Source organism: Sinocyclocheilus anshuiensis, unplaced genomic scaffold, assembly GCF_001515605.1.
Source record: "Sinocyclocheilus anshuiensis isolate Anshui unplaced genomic scaffold, SAMN03320099.WGS_v1.1 scaffold364, whole genome shotgun sequence".
NCBI classification, from domain to species: Eukaryota; Metazoa; Chordata; class Actinopteri; order Cypriniformes; family Cyprinidae; genus Sinocyclocheilus; species Sinocyclocheilus anshuiensis.
The window spans coordinates 198344-208248 of record NW_015555735.1 but is presented as its reverse complement, the minus strand read 5'-3'; the positions used below and the strand labels follow the sequence as shown (position 1 = coordinate 208248).

Sequence of the window (9905 nt, the reverse complement as noted above, 5' to 3'; positions counted from 1 at the left end):
CCCAGTCCAGAGCATTCAGAACCTCAGACTGGGCAGAAGGTTCACCTTCCAACAGGACAATGACCCTAAACACAGCAAGAGTGGCTTATAGACAACTCTGTGAATGTCCTTGAGTGGCCCAGCCAAAGCCTGGGCTTGAACGCAATCAAATATTTCTGGAGAAACCTGAAAATATGCATCAGCCCCCATCCAACATGACAGAGCTTAAGAGGTGAAGAGGCGAGGAGAAGAATGACAGATAATTGCTAAATGCTGATGTGCAAAGCTTGTCGAATTAAACAAAAAAAGACTTGAGACTGTAAAGGTGCTTCAGCTAAATATTTAGTTAAGGGTATGAATATTTATGCAATGTACTTATTTCAGTTTTTTTTTAATAAATTTACGAAGTTGTGAGAATTCTGTTTTTGCTTTGTCAGTATGGTGTATGGAGTGCAGATTGATGTGGGGAAAAAAAAGTAATTTAAAGCAGTTTAACATAAGGCAGCAACATAACAAAATGTGAAAAAAATTAACTTTTGCAAGGCACTGTATATATAGTAATTCTCATTAGCTTGGCATTACTGCAGTACAGTATTTTTGATAGTTTTGTATTTAAATCATTAAGGGACTACAAAAAATAAGCATGTTATTAATTTCTTTGAATTACAGTAATAGCATTGATGTTTTTTTGCATTGCGGTAATGAGAAATGAGGAATGGGTGTGCTTAATTGTGCTAAAAAATAATGTCACAATACAAAAGTGCAACAAAAAACAGGATTCAATTTCTTTTCCATTTTTTCTCTTTAATTTTGCAGTAAATGTGACCTGAACATATTCTTGAAAGATTTTGTGAGATTCACCTATTTAATCTGTAGATCAGCATGAAAGGGCAACCTCTTCACACAAGAACATCACGAAGCACCCGTCTTAATTACAGCCGTTTTAGAGTCTTTTAGCGTTCTGACCTATTTAAGAGTTTGTTGAGGCAATTGCCGTGGATTTTCCTCCTCCCATTCACTCTGGAAAAATGCAGCGTCTCACGGCGTGATTAGATCAGTACAAAAATCACCTTCATCGCAGGTCACTGCAATTAGACATTCATTATTCATGGTGGTGAGATGAACTGGTAATGAATTTACAGCTCACATTTTAATCTCATCTGCACACCAAAGCAATGAATATGCAAATCAGCAGCGGGTGAATTGGAGGTTTGCTGTCTTGCAGCATCTTTACGGTCTTTCTGATTTGTTTAGACAAGTTAACACACAACTCTTGCTTCAATGATAATGAACTAAATTAATTTGAGCCGTATAATATGATTAAGGGGTTTTGAGATCCTAATATAAAACCTCCTGCTTACGCCTTATGCAGGAAGTGGGTAATCTGTAGAAGACATGCAAGCACAGGTTTGTGTATCTGTTCATTTGAGGTTAGAAAGGTGTCACTTTGTACTGTATGCATATTTGCTGTCATGCCTGCAGCTTCAAATTAAGCTAATTAGGTGTTTATATGGTAATGAGCTGACTCAGTACTGGCCTTGAAAACGGTCATTTTGACACTTTTTACTAAAAAACATGTTGATGTTTAAAACTCCAGCATAATTATGCAAAGGTAAGAGACAAATATAGCGAAAAATTTGCTTCTATTTACACTGGTGGCCAAAAGCTGGGAATAATTTAAGAGTTCTTAATGTTTTGAGAGAAGTCTCTTATGCTCACCAAGGCTGCATTTATTTAATCAAAAATTATGTAAAACAGTAATATTATTAAATATTATTACAATTTAAAGTAACTGTTTTCTATTTTAATATACTTTGAAATGTAAGTTATTCCTGTGATGAAAAAGCAGAATTTTCAGCATCATTACTCCAGTCCTCATTGTCACATGATCCTTCAGAAATCATTCTGATATGCTGATTTGGTACTCAAGAAGCATTTCTTATTATTATCAATGTTGAAAACAGTTGTACTGCTTAAAATCTTATGGAAACCACTAAATATTTTAGTGGATATACTGCCATTGAAAAGTCTGGGGTAAGTACAATAAAAAAAAACTATACTTTAATTTAGCAAGGATACATGAAATCATTCTTATCAAATAATCTGGAAAAAATGTATCACAGTTTCCACAAAAATATTAATCAGCAGTTTTTTATCAGCTGTTTTTCAGACTCTAAAGATAGGAGTAATGACTGCTGGATATTTAGCTTTGCCATCACAGGAATAAATTGACATAGAAATTGACATTGACATAGAAAATAGTTATTTAAATCGTAATAATATTTCACAATATTACTGTTTTACTATATTTTTGGACAAATAATTGCAGCCTTACTAAGCGTAAGAGGCTTCTTTCAAAAACATGAAAAAATCTTAATTATTCCAACCTTTTGGCTGCCAGTGTGTATTTTTCTATTTGTGTTTCTTTTTTCTTTTTTTGGTTCTTTTTTTTTTGGAAAAGAGAAAACTTCCAACAAGCTCCATATTTCATAGTTGAAGTCGTGGCAGAAGCTGAACCAGTCTTATCTCTCCAATCTCACACAAGTGCATCAATGCACAAGGCTGCTGGTTCAGCAGTTTGTCCTACCTGTAAACTTCTGAACTCCTTCACAGTCATTTCTATTTTCCTTTTGATTTCCAATACATTTTAAAGCTGGAATGTATCATTACTAGAATATCAAGGACATTCCAAACTTAGTATCTGTATGCAGTATTTGTGGCACGTGGCATTATGTCGATTACCACAAAACCGTGAAGGGACATGGAAAGGATGTGACATAACTCTCCGTAAAGCGCTCAGTGTTTGATGGTGCTTTGATTTGGGCCTGACAAGGTTGATGAGGCCCTAACCTCAACTACCCATAATCCTAACCTTATTGAGCCTGTAAGGCTGATCAGTCCTTCAGGAACAAAGCAGGGCACCTTGCAGATATCCTCCAACAGGAATTATGTCAATAACACAAACCAGAAGCTTCTCCACCTAGAAGCAGTGAAAGTGAATGAGGACTGATGCAGTCAAGCTCCAAAATTACAAAAAAACACCATAAGGGACTGTTCACACAAATGGCGCTTTTCCACTGCATGGTACGGCACGGTACGGCTCGGTACGGTTCACTTTTGGGGGGTTTTCCACTGGGTACAGTACCTGGTACCTGGTACTTTTTTTAGTACCACTTCGGTTGGGGTTCCAAGCGAACCGTACCGTTACCAAAACGTGACGTGTAAACTCAGCTGATCACGGATTGGCCGGAGAGAATTGTACCTACCTGCATCACTGCACTTATGGGGCAACGTGGAATGAAAAAGTTTTTTTAGGAGTCGCGGTAGTAGATGCGGCGCAACTATAACGAAATGTGAATAATTCTGCCCACTCTAAAGCGATACTAAACTGCAGTGGAAACGCAAACCGAGCCGAACCGAGCGGTGCCGTACCGTACTGTACTGAGCCGTACCGAGCCGAGTCGTACCACGCAGTGGAAAAGCGCCTAAAGTGCATTTTTGCATTCAACTCCACTGCTTTTCTATTGTTTTCTGTGTAAACTTGAGCTCGACGGACATGCTTGGGCATTCTGCTTACTCGTGTCTTTTGCAGCAATGACACTGCATTGTATAAATGCAGCACAGAAGTTAAAAGTTATCTTACACACTAGACCTGGCTTTTTTTCTATTCCACTTTTCTGTGTGTTTTCCTTATGAATGAGACCTGGCTTTTTTCTATTCCACTTTTCTGTGTGTTTTCCTTGTGAATGTCCCCTAAAGCCATCATAAAAAAGAATGTGCTATATTTATTATTACATTTATCATAAGCTATATGATGGCTTTGTGTAGAAAAACAGGTTGAAATTTAAGTCTCTATTCGCAGAAATGATGACAGAATTGCTATTTTTGGACAAATTAATTCTTTAAGTTGAAAATAACCCAAAATATTCCTTTCACTAGTCATGTCCATGTATTTTAACATTATTAGTAGTATTATAATATTCATACATATGTTCAATCAGTTTTGAATCTATTTGCCATACTATTTAAACGCATTTTCATGAGACCGGGCTCTCCAACCCGGCATAAATAGTATGCCAAATAAAAACAAAAACTTGTGGTATTAATACACAAAAATTGACTTTGGTGTGTATATGCTATGCAGTGGGTAGGATTAGGGTTGTGGGGTAGATGCGTTTCATATGTACGCGAAAACTGCATATTATATGCACGCCAAAGTCAATTTTTATGTATCAATACCACGAGTTTTTGTTTTTATTTGGCGTACTATTTATACGCATTTTCATGAGGCTGGGCTCTATATTCAGTTTTCATTTCAATGTGCTTTTTTTTTTTTCGTTTTAATAGATTCCGGTTTTTTTTTTTTTGCTGTGTTTATACACACACACATATTTATATATATATATATACTGTATATACATATATATATATATATATATAGTTCCAATTACTGAAAATAATTTAATAGTTGTAGTTTACAATATCTCCTAGAGATTATTTCCTATTCAATGTTTAACACATTTGTTTCTCTCTTCTTGATGCAGCAACAAGAACAGGACCCCACCAATCTGTACATCTCTAATCTGCCTCTGTCTATGGATGAGCAGGAGTATATAATTAATAATAATTTATGCATTTAGCAGACGCTTTTATCCAAAGCGACTTACAGTGCATTCAGGATATACATTTTTTACCAGTATTGTATATATAGTATATATATATATACTGTATATACATATATATATATATATATATAGTTCCAATTACTGAAAATAATTTAATAGTTGTAGTTTACAATATCTCCTAGAGATTATTTCCTATTCAATGTTTAACACATTTGTTTCTCTCTTCTTGATGCAGCAACAAGAACAGGACCCCACCAATCTGTACATCTCTAATCTGCCTCTGTCTATGGATGAGCAGGAGCTAGAGAGCATGCTCAAGCCCTTCAGCCAGGTCATCTCCACACGCATCTTACGCGACGCAAACGGCACCAGCCGCGGAGTTGGTTTCGCCAGGTACGCCTGACCAGCTCTCATACGTAGAACCTGACATTATCATCATTAATATTCCATTAATAATGCATTTGCAATTACTCTATGTCAGGATGGAATCGACTGAAAAATGTGAGGCCATCATTCAACATTTTAACGGCAAATACATCAAGACTCCTCCTGGAGTTGCAGGTACTACATTTGGGTTGTTTTCATATTGACCAGATGGTTATGACAAATAAATAATGAGTGATATGTTTTCCTGAAGTGCCTACAGAACCCTTGCTGTGTAAATTTGCGGATGGGGGACAGAAAAAACGTCAGAATCAGGGGAAATATCACCAGAATGGGCGGCAGTGGCCGAGAGAGGGCGAGACTGTGAGAGAGCTGCTTTTTTCTACTTTTTTTACATGTTGATTTCAACCACAAGTCTTAAGTCAACTGTCACTCTCTCGTTCTTACACACATACAGGGCGGGATGACGTTAACATATGACCCTACTCCTGCTTTACAAAATGGGTGGGTTCAGAAATTATTACTCAAGAAATGTTGTACTTTGTGCTTTTAATTTTGACACTGCATGGTAACAGCGCTTTCTTAAAAAAGAAAAATGTGTTTGTCGCCCCCTGCAGGTTTTACTCTCCTTCTTACAGCATTGCTCCTAACAGAATTATTGCTCAGACTTCTATCTCTCCCTACATGCACTCACCTGTATCCACCTACCAGGTACAGAGAAACCATTTGTTTTGCAAGAGCCATACTACTGCTCAATATTTCAATTATTTTGAAGATGTACAGTTATTATATATGAGGAATTTAAGATCTTGTTTATGGAAAAATCTTCACATTCTTTCTAGCTTATTAGGTCTAAATAGATCTGAATGATATAGAAAAACAACACAAATCGAAGTTTAAAATGTGTCTCGTTTTAATGTCAGGTACACAATCCCTCCTGGATACATCACCAGTCTTACCTCATGCAGCCCACAGTAAGTTGCAGTTGCTGCTATTTTTCCTAAAGCACTTTTGCTTGTCTAACTTTCTTTCTCTTCTGTGCGCAGGGTACCGTCCTCACGCCCACAGTGGACCACACCATGACCATCCAGCCCACTGCCATAATAGGGCCTCTCACACAGCAGCTCAGCCATCTAACCCTGGGCAGCACAGGCACGGTACGTCCCCCACAGATAATTCCTTACAAATGTCTTGAAACAAATAATGTATTGGTCTTAATATTTTATGACCGGCAGTGAATTAGTTTAGACTTTTTTCTATTTGTCTATTCTATTTAGTTTTGGTTTTCATTGTTAATTTTAGTTTAGTTTGAATTTTTTTTAGTTTTCTAGTTTCACATTATTGCATTTTTATTTTAGTTTCAGTATTTTGGGGCTACCAGAATTCATATGCTAACTGGTATAATTTTAAATATTTAACTGCGTTACATTTCTGGTGACAGGTTTTATAATATTACCATGTATCAAAAACGTGTAATTGTATTTTAATTGTATTGCAATTATATTTTATTTTAGGTAGTTTTGGTGTCATGAAAATTTCAGTTTGGTTTCAGTTATTAATATTTGTGGTAGTTTTAGGGCTGAACGATATAACAATATAAAATCAATATTGCAAAATATGCAGTGCAAATAAAAACATTTTGACAGATTAAGGTTTGAAAATGAAGAAATTGAGACATAAATGTTAGTATTGTATTTTTACAGTGTACTATAAAAAATATTTGTATTACTTTTATACATTTTTCAGTTTATAGTACAATGGTTTTATTGCAATATATTTCTTATTTTTTTATATTTTAAATAATAATCACAATAAAAATCATATTTTATCAATTTTAAAAATATATATATATATATATATATATATATATTATGGTCATATTAAATGAGTCAAAAACACTGATAATAGGGACTATGAAAATTCCAGTGGAAAGAGATTTTTTCCCCCACTAAATTCATTAAATTAAATTAATGATATTTTTCACGTTTTTCCCAAATTGTTCAGCCTAAAAGGATAAGCCTAAGTCTCAAATTAAAAATAATTTTTCAGCTTTTAAATTATTTTTATTTTCTATGCAGCCCCAGCAAAATCATCCCAATCATCATAGAGTGACTGATTCAAAAATCCAAATGTAGCTATTTAAATCAAATGCTGAAAATTCCAATCTTTTTTCATAGTGCAATATATATCACAGAAAAACAAATTATTCCTGTCAGTTTTTAACAATATCGTGCAGCCCTAGTTTTTATAGAAATTGCGATGTACGGAATTACAAGAATTATCAATAACCATATGAGCAAGAAGTTCATCCGTCCAATGTGTACTATCTGTGGATATCACACGTTTGTCAACATGTGTCCATCTGTCCTCAGTATATGCCTGCAAACACAGCTATGCAAGGGACCTACATACCACAATATGCCCAAGTGCCTCCTTCAAGCGTTACCGCCGAGGTACGAAACCCTTGCATGCTGAATTATTCCAAGTGTTTCAAAGCCTGATTCACTGTGATGTATTGTCAGTAATATTGACCTCATGCCACTGCAGGAAAATAGCATCCAACAGCAGCAGGTTGCCATAGAGACACCCACAGACCACACAACATACTCCTACCAGCATGGCAAGTGAAGAGGAGGTGGGCTACTTCCTGTTGCTTTGGAAATGTTGTGGTCTGTAATGGAAAGAGATAGTGAAAACAACATTTATCCATAAAGAACATTTTTTCATGTTGTATTGGCATATCTACTGTATCCAAGAAATTATAAAATCAGTTCTTCTGAACTAGATGGATGAGTAACTCATGTTACAGTATAAGCTTCTTTTCCTACTCTAATATATATCTTTCTCTTATTTTAGTACATTCATAGGAGTGATGGAGGACACTGAACCACCTCTCTTGACATAAAAACAAATGGACATTGTGAAAAGGAACTGAGAAGCGTCTCTTTCCAATGGAAGAAAGCAGACATGTTTTTTCTTGGAGAAGACCAACCGATAATGAAGCTAAACCTATTTTAGTAAGTGAAAGACTTGGATGGAGAAGGCTATGACTACAAGATGTCATATAAGTTCACAAAATGCAAAGTAAGCTTTTTTTTTAACACAAAGACTCACACATTTGCACACACACACACTCCAACACACTTTGAGAAATATTTTTTTCTGCAACTTTATTTTCTAAAACATTCTGCAAAGCCAGAATGAAACAACTACGATGTTACAGCACCATGTGTCATTTTAATTTGATTTAATCTTTTTGTAAAATTCTTCAAAGATTTTGTTGACTGCTTTTGAACTGTCTGCTGCAAAAGGAATTTTGTACATAAAAAACTGTTTTTGCAAAGATCTTGCTGCATTTTTCTTGAATATCGATTTAAGGAAATACTGAGGAACCTGCTGAAACCAGCAGCCAAGTTGTTTTGATAGATCTACAGAAAAATGTGCTGTATCGAAGAGCGTTGTAAATGCACTCATTGTTTTGAGCAAGTTTGTGCCAGCGAGACGAGACTGAATTCTGAAACCAAGACCTCATATCCCCTCACAAAAAAAAAATTCCTTTTTTCCCTTCCAAAATGCTGCTTTATCTTGTAAGTTAGGTTATGCTCTGTTTAAATGTTGAGATTTATTTTTGTATTTGAAGAATTTTTTAAAGAACATTTCAAAGAGAAGCTATTTGGATGATAAACTTTTTTTATGGCTTTGTTTTCATGTCAATAGTTCTGTCTTGCCTCTTCATACATATGGATTATGTCTTTTCTTTTACACATTGTAAGGAGTGCTCCTCCAACCTTGTAATGTAGGCCTGTAAATTAATTTTTCTTGCCTTGGTGAACTTTAATAGTGACGAGTGTGTTCTTTGGGCTGTGTCCCCTGAGATATAAAAATGGCAATATAATGAAAACCAAGAGAGTTCTTCCCTTATTAGTGGAACACTCCCTCAGATTCCTTCCTTCTGAGGTAAAAGATTCTGAGACTGGAATAGTGATTATTTGTGTTGTGCTCTGTGCATAAATATAAATCCAACATGCTGAAAAGTAGCCTACATGTAAATTTGTTGAACAGGAAAATAGTTCAGTGATGTATGAAATCAAATATAATGCTATAATCTAAAAAGTATTCGGATAAAGAAGGATTATACTGTCTCATTAGCTCTGTCTCTTCAAAAACAGAATCACGTTTCACATATTCACACTTTGAGATACATTTTTCAAGAAATGTCCAGCAACATATTATAACTTAGCATTTTTTTAGTTTCTAAAAAAGCTAGTCTGCTTCTATCACGTTTACAATTTTAACATTTTATCTTTCAGCCAGTAATTAGGGTTGGGTAAAACTATCAATTCCCTGCTACCGTTATACCTGAACGATATAGATTCTTAAAGCGTCTCTTCGTTTGGTAAAAACCAACTTACTAAACTGCATAGATAAACAGAGCCCCACTGTTTTAGTGTTTTGTAATGTAGGCTACCCAGTAAAACGGTTTTTTTAGGTGGGGGATGTAAAAAAAAAAAAAAAAAAAAAAAAAGAATCCTCAGCGTCAAGGTAAAATAAATCATATTTTACCTGAGCTGTGAATGAGTTTGCAGGCTGTAATGCGATAAACTGAAACAACATCGAGGAGAAAGGCGAGGTCGCTCTCCGAGTTGCGTGGGGTATCACGCGCGAAGTGTAGTCCGATTCAAGAACACGAACGATTCACGTGGTTCAATTTAACGAATCAAAAACATACAGCGCAAACCTATGAGCCGGTTCTTTTAAAGGAAGAGTTTAAACCAAATAATCGGTTTGAATAAGTCTGCATTGTATTATTTACAGCGTTATAAAAAACAGAAATTCATATGTACCGAATACATACACCCCAAATGAAGATGTAGTCTTATTTAGCGAATCATGGCACGAGTCGGTTCGAACTTTTGA

General features: G+C 35.4%; 1 protein-coding gene across 1 annotated transcript in view; it reads left to right on the top strand.

Moving 5' to 3' along the window:
* LOC107673067 (RNA-binding motif, single-stranded-interacting protein 2-like) overlaps positions 1–8946 on the top strand; it is a 27790-nt gene extending 18844 nt beyond the window's left edge. Inside the window, exons 5-14 of the mRNA XM_016466503.1 lie at positions 4840–4997; positions 5086–5165; positions 5242–5351; positions 5446–5492; positions 5606–5699; positions 5912–5962; positions 6035–6145; positions 7361–7441; positions 7536–7623; positions 7845–8946. Coding sequence (XP_016321989.1) covers positions 4840–4997; positions 5086–5165; positions 5242–5351; positions 5446–5492; positions 5606–5699; positions 5912–5962; positions 6035–6145; positions 7361–7441; positions 7536–7616 — 813 coding nt within the window. The 3' untranslated portion in view covers positions 7617–7623; positions 7845–8946. The remainder of the gene's footprint in view (positions 1–4839; positions 4998–5085; positions 5166–5241; positions 5352–5445; positions 5493–5605; positions 5700–5911; positions 5963–6034; positions 6146–7360; positions 7442–7535; positions 7624–7844) is intronic.
* The last annotated feature ends 959 nt before the right edge of the window (positions 8947–9905 follow it).